At 42.9% G+C, this 24,933-nt stretch overlaps 1 protein-coding gene across 1 annotated transcript in view; it reads left to right on the top strand.

The window, feature by feature from the left end:
* CMTM4 (CKLF like MARVEL transmembrane domain containing 4) overlaps positions 1 to 24,933 on the top strand; it is a 37,326-nt gene extending 12,393 nt beyond the window's left edge. The window contains exons 2-4 of the mRNA XM_059857759.1: positions 6,218 to 6,394; positions 15,584 to 15,682; positions 16,526 to 24,933. Coding sequence (XP_059713742.1) covers positions 6,218 to 6,394; positions 15,584 to 15,682; positions 16,526 to 16,699 — 450 coding nt within the window. The 3' untranslated portion in view covers positions 16,700 to 24,933. The remainder of the gene's footprint in view (positions 1 to 6,217; positions 6,395 to 15,583; positions 15,683 to 16,525) is intronic.

The following is a 24,933-nucleotide window of genomic DNA, read 5'->3' as shown; positions in this document are numbered from 1 at the left end:
TTCTGTTGTTGATTTTGAGTGTTGATTACCCTCAGTCTTAAATATGACCTTTTCTCCTAATACACTGTCAAAATGTTTCAGGCCCCAGCAATATGTTCTGTATTTAGAATTGGTCTTCTGCCTAAACTGAGACAGGGAAGTCAGCAGTAGCTGAATCTTAGGGTTATAGAAAACTGCTGGAGGTGGCAAAAGATCAGCTGATTTAGTAAAGATTCCACAATATTTAATGCACTGGAGTTTTGCCACATTACAGCCAAAAGTGAATTAAGAAATAAAGAAAACTTTGCAGCTCCATGTAAAACACTAGAGGTGCAATGATGGTCTGAAACTCCTATTTTCTGCTTTTATTTCTACCATCACCAGCAAAACCAGATCAGAGGTGAATTGGGAGGCCTGGTTGAATTTCTCTGGGTTGCTTTGATTGTTGGTGCCATTAGAGCACAGTTTAGTTTACCCAGGGTGCTGGATCACTGGTGGTGCTTAAGCTTCCCTCTCTGGTAAGTGTTGTTTTCCTAAACTTTCTGTCTTGCAGGGAAATTTTAATGCTGCTGATTTAAGGCCCCTTGCAGCCTCTTACCAGAGATAATAACACTTTTCATGGAGTCCTGAGGATGCAGAGCAGGAGCAGGCGGGAAATCAGTCATTTTTTGCTTAGGGTAAAAGATGGTTTCCTGCTGGAGGAGCAGGGCTGTGTTTGAGCCATATGATCCCAAATATTCATATCTGTGCCAGCTGTTTCAGATGTGGGAAATGCATGTGCTTTGCAAGGAATGAGACCCACTTCGTTTCATGCATAAAGTTGGGACTGCTGGGCCAAGGAAATGAGAACAATAAATCTAGATTTTAATTCCAGAAAGTTCAAAGTCTTCAGATACTTTAGGCGGTGTAAAAGCAATATATTCTTCCCTATTTTGTGCATGTGTATTCTGCTGTACCATTAATTTAAACAGTCTGGATGTAAAAATGTCTTGCTAGTGTGACATTCTTAGTAAAATTTTGTGGGTATTTTTCAGGCAGAAAAAATGCTGACCATTTTGTGGTTTTTTGGAAATCATGCATAATTATGTCATTTAACCGCACAATGAGGCTTTCTGTGGTAATGTTTTAGATAAACAGGAAAACTCATTTTTTACTTTGTTTTCATTGCAGAACTGTCTTTTTTTATTTTTAGTGCAAAGTTCTTTGATTATTTTCCTCAAAAATATAACACAACATATTCTGACGGGGAAAATACACCATGAGCAATCTCCTAAAAGTTATTTTTCAGCGTTGGTACCTGTCACAGCAGGTCTCTTCTCCATTTTGGGAAATACAGTGTTTTATGCCTGCTGTTGCCAAGAAAGTGATGTAAATATGAGCCATTTACGTAGCCCTGAGGCAGATGATTTCTTCATTAAGGGCCCTTCTCCTTTTGCAGGAAAGTTGAGATGAATTGCAGTAGTGGTGGGAGGCTGGTGTGGCAGACTCCAAGGACCCTGGATCTGGGAGCAGAGGCTCTCCCAGGAGTTGGTGGCCTTGAATTGAGGTGGCTCTGTGGAGCTGCTCTGGGGGCTCCGTGCAGGAATTGCCTCGGCAGTGCTGCACACCCTGGGCAGTAACACTTGCCACTTCATTCAGGGCTAAAAGCACAAAATGGCATCATGAGGAAGCACATCTCCTGTTTAACCCTCTGCCTGGGGCTTTTTCCTCCTGCCTGTGAGCTGTGGTGGTGGCAGATGGGGATGCAGGGCAGGGATGCTCTGTCACAGCGCGGGGGCTGCCCTGCACACGCTGGCAGAGCCAGACCTTCCCTGACACAGCTCATCCCTTCTGAGCCTGCTTTGCAGAGCAGATCCTTACCAGAGAAAGGTGTTACTGCAGCTGGCCTGGGATACCTCTGCATGGACCTGAGCATCCAGAATTAGCAGCTGTTTCTGTCGTGACAAAGTTGCATTTTAATGTAATATTCACTGTGCTTGTTCCAAGAAGAGTGGAAGTAGAAGAGAAACCAAAAGCGACTGCTAAAAAAAGACAAGGATTAGTAGTAAAGGAGGGCTATACAAAGTTTAGGGTGTTGGAGGAATTAGAGTGGAAGAGAAAAGTCTCCAAGTACTTGGTGCAGAATAAAACAGATGGAAAGGTTTGTTTTGTCCATCAGAGAAAACTTTCTCTCTTGCCTCAGCCCAAGAAAGCTGTAGCTGTGCTATTTGTGGGGGAGAGCAGTAACTCATGTAAGAGGAGATTTCCACCACATTCAGCTTCTCATTTTTCCTTGGTAAACCAGCCTTGAAACTTCTACTTGTGGAAAAACTTGTCAAATCTCATCACCCTAAACTAAGAAAAGATGTGTGATTTGAGAGTGGGGGTTGCCTCCTGTGTTGGACAAATGTCCTGGTGTATTTTGTTGGCCAAGACCTGTGCTCTGATACTGTGCTGTTCCCCTGGTTTTCTGGGGTTTTTTAGCTAGTCTTGGAACTGCAGTTGTGGGAGGCAGAAGCAGGATCCTGGGTTTGGAGTGTTGTAAGGCAAGGACTGAGCTGTAGCAGTTGGGGACTTGGGTTTATTCTCTGCAGCTTCGTGTCTCAGTCACCTGGAGCCGTGCAAACTTGGATGGAGCACGGAGGCTTGGAGGTTCTTGGTCCTTTTTTCCTCCTCCCAGGAGAAGAGTGTGTGTAGTCAGCATGGCAAGGCAAGGCAGCAGTTTTATCTGGGCTGTGAGCTGTGGCAGCAGGCAGAGCCAAGGACTTGCTCTGCCTTGCAGCCCTGCCAGCCAGGGGTGTTCCCTGTTGATTCTCAGCCTCATTTATGTACACTGCCTTATCAGTTATTTATTTCATCAATTAAAAACCACAATGGTAATGAATGTTAGCACATGGTTGGGGCTGTTTTAATGAACCCTGTCACTGGATGAGCCGTGGCCTGTAAAAAGCAGCTTTGGTTCATGTGGCAGTATTTGCTCAACGCTTCTAAGGTCTCTGAGTAAGTCAAGGGGCTGTGGAATCAACCTTGTGTATTTCACTTTCATTTCTTGTATTCTGAGTAGTTTGCTTTTTTATTGAAAACAAAGTTAGATTCCTCTCTGGGTCAATGGCCAGTGAAAGTGATAGTAAGTATGTTTTGTTGAAGTTTCATATAACTTGTAGCTACAAGTTGGGAGGATGCTTCTGGCAAGTTTATAAATGTGTAGGAGGACAAGATTATCCTGCTGTTTTAAAGAGAATATATTTTGTATTGAGGATTGAGATTTCTGTTGTGATCAGGAAAAAGGAATTTTCTGTAGGACAGCTTTTTTTCTGATGAAGTGATTAATGTGGATTTCATGTTTTGCCATGGCTTTGCTGTGAGACAGGGGAGGCAGGAGGCAGTGTCTGTAGCACTGGCAGCATGGGCAGTCTTTGAGAAGGGGAACATGTATTTTTATTGCAAGAAAAATGCTAACAGATCTAGCTGTAATCTATTTGAAGTACCAAAGAGACAGAAATAAATGGTGTGAATGGGGCTATTGTCCTTTTCCTGTGTCCCTCCATCAGCCAGGGAAGCAGCTGAGGTTTTCTCCCAGCCTCTGATGAATTTATCAGAAGACTTGGGCTGCCACACCCCAGGCCACTGCTGCTGCTGCTGCTGCACATCCCCAACTGATGGCACATCTTTACTTGCATTTAAATGCTTTGGGTTAAGTCAGGCCCGAGTGTACACAGCTAAGGCTTTTTTTCTTATAAAAGTGTGTCACAGGTAAAAAGTTTCTTAAGTTTATAGTTTCTTAAGGGATTAAATGAAATCTAAATGGAGAGTTGCTCTGGAGTTTACTAATTCTGGGCTTGGGAATATGTAAATAACACAGGATTATTTGAGTTCATTGCTCCAAGTGCCTCTTCAGTACATAATTAATTTCTAATGCTGCTTGCAGGAAACTCTTTGGTCTCTTTTGAGCTTTGCCAGCCAAGATGGGTGTGTTGGCCTTGAAGAAGCAATGCTGCCTGGTGTGGAGAGGAGTCAGTGTAAAAGTTTGTCAGCAAAACCGCAGAGTTGTTGCCAAGTGCAGCACCTGATTTGCCAGAGATTTTGGCTCCTTCAGCCTAATGTTGGTGGCACAATTCAGAGTTGTTCATGTTTTGAGAAAATGAACCTAATAATTGGGGCTTGTACTGCAGTATTTCTAGAGAATATTGCCATACAATAGAGAACCATATGTTTTAAAACAAAAAAAAAATATTACAAGTGTCATAATATATTAAAAATAATGTCATGACTTTATTATATTGGAGATTCTAGAAGTAGAAATTTTGCTGGCTAACATTTAGCATTAATGTGTGATGTTGATCCTTCTTGAAAGAGCAAAGATTGGTTTTTAAAGCTTTTTTAAAAATTGCATTCAGTGTCGTCTTCAGTTTTGAGGCTTGTGTTTGCAGGGAAGATGAACTTCATTACATGCTAATACTTTAAAATGAGGCTTTGTCTGGACAGTAATTTTTTTGGTATGTGTGTCATTGCTGAAATCATAGTTTGACTTTGATTCTGCTTAGATTCTGAATATTCCATTTCACGCATGATCTTTCTTTCTGAAGCTATTCAATGTCAAAGATAAAATCTGAAGTGTTTATTCACTGAGTATCCATTGAGAATTTGTTTGATGTGAATTGGCCTGCTCTGTTAGCTGACAAAAATTAGTGTGGCATCTGCTGTCTTTAATGAACATGTGCTAAGTGAACTGTGAGAGGCTTTCCAACCAAGTGTGAGTTTTTTAATTAAACTAGTTTGGTTAAGTTTTAATCTGATTTTAAATTTACATTTTCTGCTGTATTCTGAAGTATGTGGCAAATGAGCATGAGGGGTATTGTCCTTTTCTTAGAATTACTTCTCATGTTAGTGGCAAAAATGCTTTCTTGGTTACTTCTTTCAAAATCCTCTTTCTTCATTTTGCAAGTTTTGTTGTGGGAGGCAAAGACAAACCGATGGATGAAGCATAAAGAGTGCTTGAAGGAAGTGTATCTGCAAGACACTGAAATTGGCAAAGAAGGATTTAGCAGAAATTGGTTTTTATCCTGGCTTCTGTCAATCTTCTAAGCTTATGTTTGTGCAAAACATTCAGATTGTTGAATATTTGGCTCTGAGGAAAGAATCTCCCTTAGTTCCTCATCCTCAGACTGAAGTGCTTACTGCAGCCTCGATAGAATTTTGTGGCACAGCAAGAAGAGAATTCTTTCTAAAAAATGTCAGTGGGTGCATGGGGGTGGTTGTCCTGAAAACCAAAGCAGAACATTCTTAAGGCCTGCCTTGCTTGTCCTGGAAAATGCAGAAACCCCAACAAAACCACAAAAAACCCCCCAAAGCATCCATGCAGCTGCTTCAGGCGTGGTGTGCCAGTGATGTCCCATGGTGGTGGCAGCTGTCCCTGCTGGCTGGTACTGGCCTCTGGGGGGGATATATTTCAGTTTTGTCCACTGGGCAGACTTTATTTTCAAGTACAGCGAGTGTTGGGGTTTTATCCTAAATGGTGAATTCAGCTCTTGTTGAATGCAGAGTGCACGTGTAAACTCTTCCAGTACATCCTCTGAATTTAGAGTGACCTATCATTATCCCAGTTTGTGATTGCAGCACCAGGGATTTTCCATCATCTCTTAGCTGCTTGTTTATTGTGCTATAAGGGAATGATAAAATATGTTTTTATATGAAGTATAGTGTACTGATGATGATAAATGTGAAAAAGGCAGGCATTTTTGGAGACTGGTAGAAATCCTGAGTCTGCTCTATTTTGAATTGATTTAGATCTCAATTGGTAGTGAATTTTAAGTAATAATCTTTATTGACATTGTCTTTCACAATCACACAACATTAATACTCTGTAATTGTGCTTGAGGTTGACAAATGCATTCCATCTTCTAGTTCTGGAATAGTGTATCATGAGTAAAAAATGCAATAAAATGTTTGAGGTGCTGTTTCCATGTTAAGCCAGTGACCTGCAAGAGTTTCATGCTTTTTGGGGTGTCTCGGTCATTTTGATGTTAGAATCCTTGTAATTGTGCAAAACTGTTCTTTGTTGAATGGCACAAATCCAGAAAATCTTACATTACTTTGCTTTTGTTTTTGCTCCCTACACAGTGCCCTGTTGTAAACTAAAATCACACATTCCTGAGCGTAAACCGATCATGCTCCCAATGGAAATTTCAGGAATACTTGTGGCTGCTTTCAAAATGTGGAAATCTATTTATTTTTTTCCCCCACTTGTTTTTCTTCCCAGCTCTTGGCGCTGACCGCGTTCGTCTGCATCGAGACCATCATGGAATGCTCCCCTTGCGAGGGCCTGTATTTCTTTGAGTTCGTCAGCTGCAGTGCTCTGGTGGTCACCGGCGCTCTCCTGCTTTTGTTCAGTCTCAGCCTTCACACAAGAATACCCCAGATCAACTGGAATCTTACTGTAAGTTCCTTTGAATCCTCACTGTGTTAAAAATAGCTGCAAATCTGGTTTAAGTTTGGTCTTTGGGCTTTGCTTTCTCCTGTTGTTTGGTATTGTGTATGAGTGTTCTTTATGCTGAGTAAAGTACACATTTTACTTACATTTATTTTGAATGCTAACAGCAGAATGAGCTGTGAAGTGTGGCAAGATTGAACTACACTAATAGAACTGAAATTGTGTTCTCATAGATTGTCTTTGGGAGGACAAACTTCCTGCTAATGCCAGCAATTAGGTTTTGTAGGTGAAGTGGATAAAAATGCAGCCTGTAGTTATTTAACTTTGACAGATGCTGTATTTACAGCAGCATGCTGTTCTCTTAACCTGGGGGTTTTTTATAGTAGGACAAATTTCCTACATGTATTTTCTTACGTAGACTAATACAATCATTGGACAGTAGTGTAGAAAATTAAGTGCTTTCTGTGAATATTGGGTGTTTTGTATTGCCTGCACACCTAACACTTAAACATTGACTGGCAATGCTTAACCTGTTCTCAGATATGAGGAGTTTTAGGAAGAGAACTGCTGGCAGTGCACATTCCTTTTGTACATGTCTCTATTTTCATGCTGTATTCTGAGTTAAACTCTCAGACTGGGTTGCATAAACACAGGTCACAAAATCAACATGTGAAGTCACTCTAGCAAAAGATCTGTCAGCTTCAAGGGCAATATTTATTCCGCCTTCTTTGGACAGTACAGATACAATTGTGCCAGTGTTCTGTGTTGTAACAGTAATTTTGCAAGTACTGTCAGAGTCCCAGAGGTTTTTAGGCTTCTGTGTGATTTAAAAAAAAAATTAAAAGGTAATTTATTACTGTAGCAGTTTGCTTAGCTTCTCAGCCTAAATGACTTGGTTAAATTGAGACTGGAATGTGGAATTGGGTGATCCTTTCTACCCTGGGGCTGCATAGTCAGTTGATGAACTCCTTCTGGGAGTGCTAAAGTGTGTGGCTGAACTGTCCAGAAATGATTCCTTTGTGGTGGCATCAATTGTGCCTGCATAGCACCTGTTAGAAGATATTTTGGGGAAGGGGGTGGGGTTAAAAATCCAGTCAGTTGTGCTTTGGGATTCCTTTGTTTGGTTTTATAAAGGTATTTCAGTGTTTGAGCAGTGGGCATGCTCTGCAGCCCCTGCCTAAACAGCGTTGGAGCAGTGTCAGCAGGTTGGAGATCAGCCAGAGATCACCTGGAATCCTGCAGTGCTTTGCTTCTGTTCCCATTGCCACATCCAGAGGCAGGAGCCATCTGCCATGGCCTCCCGAGGCTCCTGCTGTTAGCTGGCTACTGGAGATGAAATGCTTCTCCCATCCTTGTGCCAGGGTTCTCCAGAAGGGAGAAGGGAACTGGCGGCTTGTGTCTTGCATGAACTGATGAGACCATCCTACTTCCTGGGGTTTCTTACTGATTGCAGCAGTCTGATTATATTTGACTTTTATTTCTGATTATTTGGTTTTAACAAACAGTTGGGACTGTTTCTCTGACAGCAGTGAGAGATTACCTTCAGTATTCAGTGTTTGGGACCCTTCTGTGATTCTACAGCTGTTTCTGCTCCTGCAAGTACAGAGTGTGAGAGCAAAGCTTGCTGATAAAACACCTGTGGGACATTACTTTGGCCAAGTTAGCAAGAAATTTAAGAATGTAGGGTTCTGGATGACTTTTTTTTCCTTTTGCCTTTTTTGGCATTTTATTTTTTACAATTTAAATATATGTTCATACATTATTTGCCTCTTTCAATATTTATTACTTCCCTGTGTTTTGATGGTTATTTTTATACTTTTGCAGCCTCTGTATATGACAGAATTACTACAGGAGTTGCTTTCTGAACAGCAGTCCTTCACATCCCTGAGTGCCTTAGGAGGAAGTCACTCCTGCTGATGTATAGATTCATCAAGATAAATGCTTTTAAAAATATACATGACTTTATAATGCATATTTCCCTTATGGAAAGTCTCAAGCATTGCTTTTAGAAGCTGTGTGAGAAGAAGAGGCTGTTGCAGTGCTTGAAGGAATTTAATTGACTTAAATTTAGGAAAAAAACTTTCTTTAAAAATACCACTTCGTCCTAAGAGCCATTGAAAACATTTGCTTTCAAATGATCCTATGTAATAGAAAGTACCTGGTCATCAACTGCTACTGTCCAACACAGGATTGTTTCCTTTAAAAGTTTTTCAAAATTAGAATTCTTTCCAGTGTGTTGTGGATATTGGCAGATGTCCCTTGTCCCTGGCTGGAAGGAAACGTGGATGAGTGTGGACTAGGATCTAACAGATATACAAAGGGGCTAAATTTTTCAAAAATGTATCTTTTTAGTCATTTGAGGAAAAGATATTTGTTTTGAGACTAATTAGAGACTTGCCAGTCATTTTCATATTTTCCTGAGGTAAACATGCAAGAAACATGGAGCGGGTGAGGGCAGAAAGGAGCCTTGTCTGGGTGTGCTGCAGAGAGCTGGTTTGTTCCAGCAAGATGAAAGAACAGGCCCCTGTCTGTGCTGTGCAGCACTGTCGATATTATGCAAAGATGCAAAAGCTGGGGAACCTGTCAGTGGAAATTTCCATTTCCTTTGTGCCTCAGCTCAAAGGGAGCCCATTCTGCAGGGAGACAGGAGTGGCCCAGGGGAATGGGCAGCTCAGCAGCTCCTGCTCCACCAGGAGCTCGGGCACGTTGGCTTTCAGAGAGCGCTAATGAATCCTGCTACAGTTTAGTCTTTGCCTAAATTATCCTTTTTTCTTTTTTTCTAAACTTCACAATTTGCATCTCCTGTGATGTACAGGGAGATCTGGAGGTCTGGTATCCAAAGGGTGAGCGTGAGCTGGCCTGCAGGAGCAGGGAAGGTGCTGGAGTCCTGGGGGTGTCACTGGCATCCTGCCCTGGGATTGCTGCCCAGGGCTGGGACTGGGATCCTCTCTCCTGCTCAGGGAGACACCTCAGTGGTGCCAGGGAGCTGGGAGCACTGGAATTTGGCAATGTCCCTTGGATGGGAGTTGGTGTGACAAGGGAAACCTGATTACCTGAGTACCAATGTAAATCATTGATGATCAGCCAGTAGAATGAGCTGTTTGTCAGTGTGTAGGGGAAAAAAAATCTTCCAAGACATTTTGACCATTGATTTTTTATTTTAAATTATTTTCTTGAAGCACTCACTGGAGTTATGGTAGTGTATTTCTGGGAGTCCAGTTCTGACTGCAGTTTTTCAGCTTAGAGCAGCTCAGAAGTGAGGCACAGAACTGAGCACAGCACAAAATCACAGCTCCACTGGACTCAGTCCCAGGGAAGCACCAGGGAGCAAACAGGGACCCAGGTGTGTGTAGAAGACACAGACCAGCTGGGGAGTTCTGTGCTGCCTGAACACTGATTTCCTCATCTCTGCAGAGCTGGTTGTTTTTTATTTTTGCAGCAGTGAAACCTTGTGTAGCAAAGCAACTGACACTTGAAAGAGTTGGCAGAAAATTTCATGTGCCTGAATGACAAAACTATCCTGTGCCAGCCTTGCCTCTGCTCAATATAATTACAAAGCTATAGCTCAAAGTCCTTCACAGGGCAATCTTGATTTTTATTTATATTTTTAATTTATTTTTTCCCCTTCTGTTTTGAAAAAAAGTTTGCTTTCCTTAGCTGTTGAATGAAAAATTAAGTCAGTCATCCCTGTCCTTTATTCTTACTGCTCTCAAAATAGCAGTACCATTTAAGGATAAAAATGAACATTTTAAAGGTTTAAAAACAATTGTAAGAATTAATTTTCTCTCAGCTCTTCATGGACTCTTCTGATTTGGTGCATGGTGTAAATGTTACTCTGTAATAAATATAGTCTCGAGTTTTAAATAGAAGAAACGTTTTTGGTGGTTACTGCAGGTGTGGTCTATTGCTTTGTGGCAGTAACTTTGTGGAATTTATATTCATGGGCTCTTCTATTGGGGAAGCAGTGCTTATGTGTATCTTGTGTTTACCTAGGTAACTCTGAATATACAGGGGAAAAAAGAGAGGGCAGTTAATGCTCATGGGGTTAATTTGGTTCTTTCTACCTAGCACTTAGTTTTGCTTGATGTTTCCATTTTTAATTGTAGTGCAAAATACTCAAATGGTGTTTAATAACAGAGCAAAATTCTGGGAGTTTGACCAGAGGTGCTTGGTTTAGAGGACTCACTGGTGTGTTTGTAACCTTCAGCTTGACAGTTTCATATAGAAGCAAGGGAAGATGTTCCCAAACCTTGCAAATAAAGTACTGGTTGGAGGAAAAATTAAGGTCATTGTACAAAAAAAATTAAAATAATAATTAAAAATATTAATAACCACACTTCCCCTCCCTTCCTCTGACAAACAAACCAGCAAACCTAAACAAAACTAAAAGGAAATGTTACTTTGAGCTCTGTCTTCTGTGGAAGATAAATCAGACACCAGCAGGCCACTGACTTCTGTCACCTTTTGTGGCAAAGTCAGGCTCTTGAAATGGGCAGGCTTTGCTTCCAGAGTACATTAGTTTAGCCACTTTAATCTCCATCAAGATGTAAACTTTTGGATTTCAGAAAGCAAATGACAAGAGCAGTCACCAGTTTAAATGTCACATCTCTGTTTACACCAGTTTCAGCTGCAGTATGGCACTGTCTGCCTTTTCAAGAGTACCTGGGCACTTGTGCAGGATGATGTACAGGGTAGAAAGGCAGGGCAGGAATTTTGATTGAATGATTCCTAAAAGCTTGTGTGAGGTTGTGGGCAGCTGTGGATAAAGAGGTGTGGATGCTCCTGGAGCCTCTGAGGCAGCTCCTGGGGATGTCCCATCCTGAAGGGGTGAGCAGCAAGGTGAAGATTTCAGGAGTGGCTTGGTGGCAGTTGCCAGATCTGGTAACAGAACTCTCATTTGTAGCACCAGCTCAGCTTTTCCCTCCTCTTTAATCCAGGAGCTCTACCTGCCTGGCCCCTCAAAAACAAGAGTGTGGGATGGTTACAGCATCGTGGAATGAGGCTTCCTGCCTTCCCAGCAGGATCAGCAGAACAACGGCGTTGCCCTCTTCTAGCATAAAATATTTTTCTTGGCAAAAGCCCATCTTCATCCATGAGTTACAACATCTCCCCTGCCTTGTCCTCCCCCCAGTGGGACAGAGAGCAAATCCATGGCTTTGGAACCTCTCCCTTGGACTGACAGGACCACTGGGGACTGAGCAGAATCGCTTGTAAATAAACTAGCAAGTGACCAGGAGTCATTTGTTCACTTGAATTATTTTGGAAAGGAGAAAGGAAGCAGCAGCAGCCTGAAGTGGGTTTGATTCAGCTCAAAGATTTGATTCTGTTGTGGATGGCAGCTCTGCACAGTATTTTATGGCACAGCATACTGTCTCATGAGGTTGCTGTAATTTCAGCAGAAATTCTTCTACCTCTGTGATGTGGTTTTACTTTGTCTATAAATATAATAGCAAGAACTTCAGCTCCATCATGGACAGATTTGAAGCAGCTCATCTTTTTTCAATTAGTTTATTCTTCTTATTGTCACAATTATTCATTTTCTCTTACGTGGAAAAAACTTGCAGTGTTTTAGGGAGCATCCTCTGCTTCTTGCTGTAGTTTGTTTTCTTTTATTTCTCCTCTTACTTTGCCCAAAACTATTGAGGTTTTTTTGCTTTTCTTATCTTTCTGCTCTCAGTAGAATCTCCCATATTTTGGATTAAGGACCTCCATTGCTATTTGCATCTGTGATGTTACCATTGCATGTGTATATGACAGTGTTACTGCTGTCATTGCTCCTAAAGCTCCAAAGTCTACTCTGGGGGTATAAAATCATTTTCATTTTAGCTTTTTCAAAACCCAGCCTTATTATATGAATGTGAATCAGCTGTCAATTGCATTAGAAAGGTTTGACTTAAACAGGGAAAATGGAGTTGCAAAGATGAACAAATTGGAGCTTCCAGATAGAATCACTTCTTTAGATTTAAATTGTTGAATTATCTGTGTGGAATTTGATATTCTTTGTAAAAATTAATTTAGAATAAAATGCCAGTGATGATGACACGTTGCTGCTGTACTTAGATCACAGTCCATTTGAAAAGGCACCAGCAGTTTAATTTCAGCAGGATTTTATATTTTGCAGCTTGGAAGAAACCTTCAGATCCATTTGTAGCATGGAGCCAGGTGATCAATGTGTCGTGTTGTGGGCAGGCCTGGCCCTCTTGCTTACACTGAGCTCCTTTGGAAAGGTCCCCAAGGTGACAGACTCTAAAGCTCAGAGGCCAGCAGGACTGATTAATGAGTACATCTGACCCCAGAAATCAGAAACCATCATGTGCCATCCATGTAGCCTTTAAGTATGGTACTAAGGAAGTACAAAATGTGTGTGTGTCTGAAAAAGCATAACCTGGATTATATGGAGTGAAAGGGTAGAATATTAAATACATCTTCAGCTGTTTGTTCTGATGGTTAGGTCTCCTACAGTTAAAATTAGCTTCATTTTGAATATGACTTCTGCCTTAACTTGGCAGCTGTTGGTTTTGTTTTGCTGTCAATTTTGTTGGCTTTCTGCTGATAAGCTTTTAAAACAGCTAGTGTTTTTAATTGTTTGAACACTGGAGTCTTCATGTATACAGCTCAATCTTTTTAATATTCAAAGCAGTCTAGGTTCTTTTGATTCATACTGTGAGAAATTTTCTCCTCCTTTCAATAACTTCTGAGGCTCTTCTCTGTATCATGTCCAATTTTTCAACATTCTTTTAAAAATGTGGATACTGGAACAGGGTGCAGCTTTCCAGTGTCCCTTGCAAAGGTAAGATTACCACCTATTGTGTCCATAAGTCCAAAGGAGTGCAAAAGTGATTTTTGTCCCTACTTTTGGTCATGGCAGCACCTCTTGAGCTTGCCTGCAGTAATTACTAAGTTCTTCTGAATTATTTCTTCTGGGTTTTTGTCTCTGTTCTGCAGGTCCTTCCTGTAGATGCCAGATGTACTTTGGTAGTAAAATACACAACTTGGCCTTGAGTTGAATTAATTTCTATTTTTTTAATTATCCAGGGGCTGCCTTCTCCTCAATATTTAGTTTCCCCATTCTTGTGACACACATATATTTACATAGAGACTTGGTGGAAGTGTTGAAGCTCAGATATAGTGAGACTTTCCCTCTAGTGGGAGAAAGGTTCATGCAGGTGAGAACCCCAGCTGGTGCTGGCAACTGCAGGAGCACAGTTGGAGGTGTGAACTCAGAGCTGCAGAGGGGCACACTTGGAAAACTGTGTCATGCCATTTATTTTCTAATGCTCCTATTTATATGAAGTTTAAATTTCATCTCTGCAAAGAAAAAGTTATATAATTAAATCTGCAATAGCTAGTTAATAGAATTTGGATTTGTTTGATGTCCTAGGTCTCAGGTAGCATCTATCTCAGTGAGCTTGAGCAGGGGTAAAAGAAATATCTCTGTACACAGGCAAGTGAAAAATTGGTAGGAATTTGCAAGACCCACAATTTACTTTTGTTTCTTTACTATTTGATTAGAGTTTGGGTCTTACTGGGCTCGTGACATCAGGATATGAGTGTGGAAGTGGCCATGAGCCATGGGAACCTCTCTGATTCCTTGGGAAAGTCCCATCTCAGGCCACGGAGATGCCTCGTGCAGTCTGGACACTCAGTTTCAATAACCAGCTGTTGCTGAGTCAGTACCCTCAAAATAGATTGTTTTATGTGAGTAGCCAGTGCCAGAACCTTCCATTTCTGCAGTCACTGCCTGCAGCATTCTGTAGTGGTGGCTGGGAAAGGAGATGTTTTGGGGCAGGCTGGACAGCACTGTTCCCTCCAAAGTCCTTGTGCTGTGTAACTGGAGCACAGCTGGGGGACTCACACCCAGTGCAGTCAGTTTAGAGTTACATCCAGAGTCTTCTGAGCCTGACTTCTCATTGCCCTTCACAAGATGCACTCCGGGGAAAAAATAAAATAATTATTAAAAAAGGGAAAAAGTGAAGGAGCTGTAACAGGAAGTGAGCCTCCCTTGCACGGGGGAGGAGAGCGTCAAGTAGAACAAATTGTCCTTAAATTCTGATTGTTGTGATTGCTTTTATATGGTGGGAGTTGTCATAGTCACTGTGGTTTTGTGGGGTTTTTTGGGGTTTTGTGTGGGTTTTTTGGTTTTTTTCTTTACCTCAAGCCTGTAAGTAGCACAGCAGTCTGGAAGGTTTTCTGTCAATCCCTTCTGTCTGTGGCAGTATTCACTTCTCACAGATTTGATGTTTGTGCTGAATTGTCCTTTCTTGACCCCCCACCCTGACCTCAGCTGTTCATTCATGGTAGCTTTGTGGTTTGGGAATGGTGTTCCCCAGTTTAGTGGGAGCATGCAGACAGTGCAGAGTCCACCCACATCCGATGTGAAAGGTGTCCTGATAACACACTGAACACCTTGTCCTGAACGAATCTAGGCTTTGTTTCTTCTGTTTTTTCCACCTTTGAATATTTTTTCCCTCGAGTCTGATCAGTCTTGTGTTGATGTAATCATTCTTGTGGAAATATCTGCCATTCAGAATTCTTCCTTTGGTTCCAGTGACACGGTAATGACCCTGTTTGGGGTGAGGCAGGCAGCATCACCATCTGAACACCAGTGACAGGAATTGTGTGGAGCAAGTTGTTTTCCTTTGCTTGGAGCAAAGCAGTTTTCCCTGAGCGTGTTGCAGTGTGTATGTTCTAAAATGTCTGCTTGAAATATCACTTTTATGCAATAAATAGGTAAAAATCTCTGTTCCTGTGCTGCTGGCAGCTGTTACTCCCAGAAGTGGCTCAGGACTTGCAGTTTTGTTCAATGCAGGTCTCAAGGAAGGGCTGGGAAGGCTCCTGGCTGGTGTGTGGGCAGGGCAGGGCTCTGCTGGGATCAGAGGAGCAGGGGTTGTGCAGTGCCCCAGCCAGGCTGGGTCAGCCCTGCTGAGCAGGGTGAGCCCTGTGCTGACAGCTCTGCCTGCAGCCAGCCCCAGCTGGGGGCATGTCCCAGGGCTGCAGGGTGCTCTGGGGGCCCTGGGACTGCAGCTCCTGCTGCTGCTGCTGCTGTGGGACAGCCTCTGCCTTCCTGGGCCACCTGGGCGACTGCAGAGGAACTGGCAGAGGGTTGCTGCACTTCTTGTTCCAACCTTCTGTGTCATCACTTCTGATAAAGCAAACAATCATCATTTAGTAATGCTACTGAATTTATTTTTTTAGGATCTGGTCAACACTGGACTCAGCACTTTCTTCTTTTTCATTGCCTCTGTAGTACTGGCTGCTTTAAACCATAAAACTGGAGCAGAAATTGCTGCTGTGGTAAGAATTTAAACTTGTTTCTATCTGACTCTTACCTTGTATTAAAATTAACTTTTACTCATTGATTGAATACACCTGTTGTCTTTGCCATCACAATTTATTTCTACTTTTGCAATTTGCTATGAGATAGTTCTTATTTTAAGAGTGCTAACATCCTTGGAGCTTAGGCTGAAGGCATGAGGCAAGAACAGCAGAAAAAAGACTTGCAGAGAACACTTTACAGCTGAACTCACCTTTCTCTTTAGTGCTCTATGTGTCAAGCCTATGGAAACAACAGAGCCAAAAAGTGAGAAATTGAAGCTGCTTATGCATAATTTGCTTAGTTCTTGCTCAGTGCAGATGATTTTTTGTTCTTTGGAGTGAGTGTAGTAGCACTTCAGGGTTTTAAATCTACAACGGTCAGTTCAATCAAATTACTTTTGTGTGTGAGTTGATGACCTCTTATTATTTTCTTATCTATTTTCTTTTTAACCTGGCTTTTAAAATCACATGAGTTCTGCAGAAGCACAGAGACTGATGCTCTGGAGTTGTCACTTTTTGTGTGCACTCTGAGGAGTGAATAATGAGCTTTTGGATGAAGAGCTGGTTTCTTTACAAGGGGGTTCTTTACACTGGGCTGCACTGCAGGATTTAATTGTCATGTTTCCAGTCAGAGAACTCTGTTTTCTGGGCTTGTTGATCTTAGCCACTTTAGCAGATTCTCTTGTTCATTGAGAAGAAAAACATAATTTCCCAGGCCACGATGATTTGTCAGCGCAAATAACGTGGCAAGCGAAACTTCTGAGGGCTTTGCTGTGAATCTGCTTTTCTCCACGTGCCTGTGCCCCGTCTCTGTTGCCGCAGGTGTTCGGTTTCCTGGCCACGGCGGTGTACGCTGCGAACGCGCTGGTGGCGCTGCACAGGTGGCGCCTGAGCAGCCGGCAGCAGAGCAGCCGCCAGAGCAGCGACTACATGCGCGCGCGGACCGAGTCCCGGGAGGTGGTGCACCGGCCCGAGATCCAGCGCCTGGACGCCTGAGAGCCACCCTGGTGCCACCCAAAGGGAAAGCAGCACTCAGCCCCCTCGTGGAATAAGGGGTTTGCTTTATTTGAGGAGGAAAAGGTGGATCCGAGGGTGGCGAGGATGCCCAGCCCTGCGCGTGTGCGGAGATGTGTTGAGCCAGAAGCTGCTGTCATGGAGGCAGAAAATGTTGGTGCCTCAAAAGGAAGATCCCCTCAAGGCCTCCACACAGACATGGGCATATATTATAGAGCTCCCAGAATATATAATATATGTCTGTTCTGAAGTATGTCATTGCTTTGGATTAACTGCACAGCAGTTCCCTTCCCTCTCTGAAGATCCCCTGTTCCTGCAGCTGCCCCAGGCCGGAGCAGCCCTCCCTGGCTGGTGAGGGAGCAGGGACACCCACGGGAGCCACGGAGCACCAGACGTGCCAAGGAGCCGGGGCACTCAGCAATAACTCAGCCAGCGGGGCCTGTCCATCCCAAACTGTGTCTGTGTGTCCTCCTGCCCTGAGCCTGTGCCCAGCCTGCTGCGGAGCCGTGCCACGAGTGAGTTCTCCGGGCTGCTGGAGGGGCCCTGGCGGCTCTGGCTGAGCCTGGGGGGCACGGCTGCCCTGGGAGGCACCCAGGGGAGGAGCTGCTGTCTGCTCCTCTTGGGACACCTTCCAGCTTTCATTCCAAGGTGGGAAAATAAATATGTTTAGGAGATGGGGTGGAGAAAATGGGCTTAAGGGGCACAGTAGAGAATGAAGGGGTTGTCATCCTACAGACTTACATTCCAGCCATGACTTTCTTTTTCTTTTTTTTTCCTTTTTTTCTTTTTTTCTTTTTTTTATGGTTCAACATGTCTAGAAGATTTTGCTAGAACTTGCTTTCCCTCTAAGCCCAGGGTAAGCAAGAACTAGCAAAAATTTATGTGCTTTTAAAGTGTTCCTAAGGTTGCAATGTTATGATTCATGTAAGGTAAATATTTCTTTTTGGAAGGATGGTTGTTCTAAAATTATACCTTAATTGGTAGTAGGTGAACCTGATTTTTATTTTAACTGGGTGTTTCTGCAGATTTACTCCCCTTAGGATTCTTTGAAAAATGAATTTAGCTAATTGGAAAATAATATGATTGTATTGATTTGTTTAGAAATAGTTTTACTTAGCTGAAGGTTTTTTAAAATTTTCCTTGTACTTCCAGTGAATAAATTACATTTTCTCTACTCAGAAGTCAAATTCAGCAGTAATTGGCTAGATAATGTCACAATATTATTAGGAAGATATCTCTTGATATTTTCCTATTTCTTTGGTGTTTTCATCTCTTTAGTGCATTATTTGGCATTTGTGTGCCTGTGTGAAAACAGTGTGTGTGGGAGGAGGTCTCCAGAAGTGAACTCCTTTGTGGTGTGAGGAAAATGAAAATCTGTGCAGTTAGTGGGATGGTTTGCCATGTATGGCTGAGTTTGTGTGTCCTGCTGGAGCTGCACTGCTCAGGGTGAGTGCAGCACCTGCAGCCTTAGGAGCAGTGGGCAGTGTGGGTGAGGAATTTAACATGAAAACCAAGTTACACCAAACAGGAGATCAGAAGTGCCTGGGCTTTTCTAATACTGGAGGGAGCAGGGATAGTGAAAGTGTGAAGCTAATGCTGCAATATTCAAACTGAGCAGCAGAGAATTATTTTGGTGAGTGAAAAAAAGGTGACAAAGGTGATGCCTTTGCATTTTCAATGTATTGACATCTATAGTGCATTTCACCTCAGTGGCTAAAGTGGAGATTAAAATTCAGAGTTACTGATGAGGTTAAGGAAAATTTGCATTTTCTTAGTGATTGATGGTTTACCAGTTCTACAGTAACATTTTGTTCTGCTTTACTGGATGCTATGCCAAAGGGAACACCAGTTTAAAAGAAGTGGAACCAGCTCTTGGTGCTGGGTTAGAGCAGACATTCCACAGAGGGCTGTCTCACCTGGGTGCATTCCCTGAGCAGTTCCATGGCCAGTGTGGTAAGATTGAACAGTTATTGCCAGAAGGGCTGTGACAGCCCTGCTGTTTGCCAGCACTGCCCAGGACTGGCAGAGTTGGCAATGTCAATTATTAGAAGACGTTTTAAAAGTAGCACAGGCATACCCAGTCAGGAATTTTAAACTGCCATCAAAGCAGTTTTCATAAAGATTGTTGTAAAAAGCCCCAAGCAAACCCAAACCAGACAAAGCAAAAAAAACCCACCCCAAACATCCCGCACCATAATCAAGCCAAACCCACCTACTGAAATACAAAACAGAGTTCTCCAGAAGATCCATGCTTTTAGAGTGGAGCTGCCATCTGAAATCAGGGAACAGGGTGGTGTCACAAGGGGGTTTTGTCAGGAGTGTGTCCTGTCACTGCCAGGGCTGAAGGAGCATTCCCAGATCCTCCCTGAGCTCACTGAGGTTGGGGCAGAGCTCTGGGAGCTCTTGTGCCTCTCCAGGTTTATGAACTTGGTACCTTTCAAACCCTGCACCTTTCCTGGCCTGGAAGAACCCCCAGGGTAACTGGGGGTTTTTCTGTGGAGTGAGCTCCCAGCCCCGTGGAGCTGCAGTGACAGGAGCAGAGTGGGGCAGCCCCACCTGCAGAGGGGGCATGGGGCTGCTGCTGGAGGGGTGAGTTTCCTGCAGCTGGAATGCCAGTGTTCATTACTCACATCATGCCCTGAGCCTGGCACAGCTCTCAGGGTGGAATCCAAAAGAGAACAGTAATTTTAAAAACATTACCTGATTCACTTCGTGAAACAAAAGCAAATGTAAATGTGTAATTTCCTTATTTTTGGGACCAAAGATGATTTTAGTATTGTATAGTATATACTTTCTAAAAAATCTTAAGCACTTATTGCTCTGCAGAGACATTATTTACTATTTGGATTATATAGAAGGGATATAAAGTAGCTGTGAGAGACAACTGCCTTTGAAATATTAAGATCATTTGATGTATCCATGGCTCATTTCCCGAGTTAATTTTACACAGTGTATTGGAGAGGTACTTTTAAGACTGTTACCTAAACTGCAAACAAAAAAACCCTTAAGGAAGAAAAGAGGATAGAAAGTTTAATTTTTTTTTTTAAACTTGCTTAGAGAAATGACATTAAATTGCTTCTCTCAGCCAGTTAGTCTTGCTTGCAATTGCTAGCACACAGGGATGATTTCTTTTTGTCCTTAAGGGTGCTGTTTAGCTCCATAAAGGGACTCAAACCCCAGTGTAAATAGAACTAAATGAAAGCAAACAGTTGAGCTTGGTGGGAACAGTATGCTTGAAAGAGTAAGGGTTTGGATGAGTCCCCTTTGGTCAAAGAGAGCCCTCAGGCCTGGAGTCTGTGTGTATTTCTGGGTGTAGGCACGACTGAATTCTGCAGCCTGTGCACAGACATCACGGTGTTACACAGAAAGCTCTGCCTGGAGCAGCAGCAGGGGAGCTGTTGCTCAGAGCTGGAGGAGCCTCTTTGCCTGTCCTGCTCAGTTTGTCAGCCTCAGCTGAGGTTGGTGCCACGTCCTTGAGCTGTGCAAACAGCCCCAGCAGGAGCTCCTGAAGCCACAGAGGAACTCAAGTGTCTGAGTAAAGCCAATTCCTTCTTCCTTTCCCCCTTTTCCTTTCATTTGGAATATCTGTGCCTCATGGATCAAATGCTTTAATGTTTAATTCTTGCTAAGCCTCTGTTGGTCTGTGCAGTGCCAGGAAGATCAGAATGTGTCCAATATCCCTTGATGTCAGCTGTGGTGCTCTTCCCTTTCCTGCTGGCTTAGGAGGAGGTTGGCTGGGTGTTCTTTCCCATGGGACTGTGGGAAGCTGGTGCTGCTGTGAGATTCCTGGTAGGAGCTTGGGAGGGGTAGAGAGTGACCTCCCTGTGCCTCCTGAGAGACAAACACTGGCTCCAGAGATCTGAGATTGCAGCCTGTGCTGCTCACTGGATTCAGGAGCACAGCATCAGCAAAGATCTGTGCCTTGGCAGCAGCTCCTCAATTGTAAGGGGTCTGTTAGGTGGGATTTCAGTACAGAAGCAGCCTGGGCTGCTCTTCCCTTGGCTTAGTCACTGTTGTGACAAACACTTCCCAGTGTTTGTCTGTCACTCTGCTCTCATGGCATGCTCTGGCATTGTTCCAGCTCTCTGTATTTCATTGCTGTTTCCAGAAGGAGGAGGGAAAGGTTCCCCCTCCTCCCCGAGGGAGCAGTTCGTGTTTCCCCTGTGCACTATTCTGTCCATGTGCTGACTGTCCCCTCCCAGCAGGGCAGAGCCAGTGGTCACGGCAAGCTGGGCACACAGCAGAGAGAGGCTCTGCTGCACTGCACTGTTCTGGCTCAGTTAGCCACCAGCTTTTCATGAGCTTTAAGGACCCTAAATGGCTTTGGTCACCTCTCTGCTATTTTGGGGATGTGCAGGCACAGCAAATGCTTACCTAATCTGTGGCTTTATTAATGCAATTCTTTCTTCCTCCCTCTTCCTCAGGCCTCTTTCTGTATCTGTTATTTTCTTGTCTCATGTCACGTTGTAGTAATTTCTACTTGTTTTCTTTCACGAGGGAAAAAATATGACCAAAAATCTAAAATAAGCAAGAATAATGGTTTTAGGGCATAATTAAAAAGTGAAAACAAACTTAATAGCAGTTCAGATAGTGTAGGAAGTAATACTGTCTCTCCTACTCAGTTGGGATACTGATCAGCTTTGTCCATGGAGGAGCATGAAGAACAGAACTGTCCTGAAAGCTCTGGAGCCAAAACTCTTTAGGGGGCATTCAGGGTAATAAAAAGGCACAGTCTGATAAGGGATTGGAGGTGTGAGAAGGACACTTGACAATCCAGAGCTTTCAAAGTGAGACAGGAACAGAAGGAACCCACAGTGGCCACAGCAGTGCTGGGGATCTCAGGGGGCTGGGAAAGGGCTGGGATTGCCCAGGCTCAGCTTCCAGAGGGGGATCCAGGCTGGTCCCTCCTCAGTCCTACGGGGAGGAGGAAAGCCAGTCTGGCACTTCTGAACATCAGGCACTGGGCTTGTGTTGTTTGTAGCATGAAATAATGGATTGTTCATTGTCTGGAGGGCCAGCAAAGCTCAGAATTACTGTGCAGGTACAGGTGTCCTGTGTGCGAGTTTTAATGGCAACAAAAGCATTTTAAAATGATCCTGAAATCAGTACAAAAATGCACGGAATGTGTGAAAATACTTTGTAGAAATTATGCCCTGTTCCTCTCTTTATTTTGACAGAGGGAGTTGGTTAAAAAGAATTTATACACATACTCAGGAAATCTCTGAATGACATTTTAGAGGGTTTTCCTGGTCAGCCACTTGGCCACCTTGATAGATCTGCTTGACCAAGTCAGAGTGGTGCTGTCCAAACTGAAAGGGTTCCCTTGTTTGGTCTTTTTTTTTGGGTTGTATTTTAAAAATCTGTCTATAATTTAACCATTTGTATGCTAAAAATAATCTTTAAAAAAATCTGCTTACACTGTGATTTCTGGTAGCCTTTAATTTAGAGTATACAACACAATCTAATTTTCTTTTGGGATGTGCAGCTTTCAGAAGTGTTCTTATGTATGCCCAGAAATGAAAGTTGTCTATTTATCATAGGAATGTGATTAGATAAAGTAACCTATCCAGAATCCCAGTGCAGCTCTTTCATATGTGCTGGATGGACTAGTTAGTGAAATTGCCTTTTAATCTCTATGGGTTAATAAATAGTTTTTTATAACTAGCCACAGATGTTCCTTTTTAAATTATACTTGGCAAACAGAAGATATTTAATTTTATATACAATATACATAGTTACCTTGATTGACATATTTATAACATAGAGCTTTGTGTTTACTATGAAGGTTTTGTCTGTATCCCGTGGAGTTCATGGGTAAAACTTTAAAAAGTCAGCGTTTTGGAAGGTTATGGGAACTTTCTTCATGGCTTCACAATGAGGACATAGGAGCATTTAAAAGGCAATAGCCAGATTGTTTTACAGAGTATCTGGGGGGGGGGGAGGGTGTGTCTTATTTTTTGATTGGGGCTGGTCCCTGCAGCTATTTTAATAACATCTGGATGTGAGTAACAGAATGGAATATGAGCATCTGCCTCTTCTGACTGTCACAGGCTATTGTCTAGAGCACAGGAAGTTTCAGGGTATTGTATTGTTTTGCTTTGGACAAATGTCTCAATAGACCTATTTAATTAAAACCTTCATGTGTCTGAAAGAAAACATCCTCTCTTAACTAGGCTGATTTATCACTTTTGGTACCCTTTAAATCCCAAAAGTAGTGTTGTCTAAATATTTTTAGTGATGTTCCAGCTATCCTGATGTCTGCAGGTTAAAGTGGTCCTGGCTAGCACCCTTCTATTACAACAATTGCTACCTTCATTTTTCTACTGTTTTTACTTTAATCTTGAATGTTTACCAGTTTCTGTTGTTGGATCTTGTGGAGGGAGAGTGTCTTAGCACTACAGCTCATCCAGCTTTAACTCATACATCACAATCCTGAGTAAGAAAATATTTTGAATTATATATTGTGGCCAATTTATTGCATTTTAAAATGACTTCTATACTTAAGACACAACATTTATGACATAATAGGATGAATGACTTAGCTAATCATTGTATCTGTCTAGACTTACTCGCTTTTGTGTTAGTGTTATTTTGAAACTATTTGTATATGTTGAAGTTTGTAAGGGTTCAGGAACCCACAATAAAATAGTAAAGTATGTATTTATTTCTCATTATAATGCTCAAAGTTGATTTGGAAGTTGACACTTTGTATGTCTTTTCACAGAATTGTAAACAAATACCGAAAAACTGCTTCACCTAGGGTGCCTTCCATGTGTGGTACTAACACTTGTCATTCACAGGAACAGAGATGTAAATTTATGAATCCAGTAAACACTATTTTTGTAATGTGAGTCACTAACACAGCTCTGGCCTCGTTGTGCTTTGTTCCCACCAACACCAGGTTTATGGCTGCTGTGGTCACTGCCTTCCCTCCCTGTGTGCACTGGATCTGACCCCTGGGAAATCACAGGTTGTGTCTCCTTTGCTCTGCCCTCAGCTGCCCCCCGAGCACATTCCTGCTGCTCCAGGTTCCCTTTCTTGGGCCTTGTGGAGGGATGCTCAATGTGGGGTGTCCGTGTCCTCAGGGCTGACCCTGGCTCCTCTAGACCTACTCTGCAGCCCAATCCAAACATTCCAATTCTAGCTCCTAATTTATGATTTCCAGCTTCTGAGGAGGGAGCATCCAGGCCTGACCAAAAAACTGTATCTCTCTGGGTTACAGGTGCTGTATTGATAGGTTTGTAATTGCAAACAGCTCAGAGGTATTATGGAAACACCAGGTTAGAATTCTATTCAGGCTGAGCAAAGGGGATGCAATTTTCCTTTAATTGTGAGCACAAGTCTGCTGTGCAATACCTGTGGTACTTTGGGAGTACAGCCGGCCGCGTTCTGTCCTGCAGAGCCCTTGGTGCAGCTCTGCGTGGTGCGAGGGCAGCGCCCGGCTGTTGTCCTGCCCTGGGCAGTGCCCCCTCAGCCAGGGCCAGGCCAGGGCTGCCCTGAGCACCAGAGCCTGCTGCAGGGTGCCAGCAGGCAGCACATTCCCCTGGACACAGTTCACAGCCCTGGAGGATTTCCCATTGTTCTGTGGAGCCTGGAGCTGCAGCAGCTGCTCCAAGGTGGTGCCTCCAGCTGGGAGCACCTTCCAGCTGTGCCCACAGCTGGAACTCACTGCTGGCAGAGCAGCAGCTGCCAGCTCTGGGTGGGAAAGGTGTCCTGGGAATGCTTGACCAAGCTCAAAGGCAAGGTACTCTACAAGAAAACACAACCTCCTTGTGTACTACACCACTAACCATCTTTCAGTTGTTCTTTCTTTGGTGTCTGTGCTAATCAAAAAACACAAGCTGAAGAATTGTAAAGTCTTGCAATACACAAAGCAGTCTTGGTTTTAAAATCCATGCTGTTGCAGCATAATTTAAATGGTGTATTTATCGGTTTTAAATGTCATTTTGCTTTTCCAGTCTTTTGTATATGGGCACAATACTTTTTGTAAATTCTTTTTTATTTAGTTGTCTTTCTGTCTTTTCTTTCTGGTATTGGAAGATTTGAGCTCTCTGGGTTTTCACGGTACTCCTCTGATCATTCTTCATAGTGGTAAAAGTCTGTATTTTTGTATGTAGGAGAAATGGAAGTTTTCTAACACTTATCCCAATCAATATAGTACGGAATCATTTGTGAAGAACTTCCTGTTTAATAAATGGACATATTAAAGTACTAAA

The sequence above is a fragment of the Haemorhous mexicanus genome, chromosome 12 (genome assembly GCF_027477595.1).
Source record: "Haemorhous mexicanus isolate bHaeMex1 chromosome 12, bHaeMex1.pri, whole genome shotgun sequence".
Lineage (NCBI taxonomy): Eukaryota > Metazoa > Chordata > Aves > Passeriformes > Fringillidae > Haemorhous > Haemorhous mexicanus.
The sequence above is the reverse complement of the archived record's forward strand: the minus strand, read 5'-3'. Positions and strand labels throughout refer to the sequence as shown.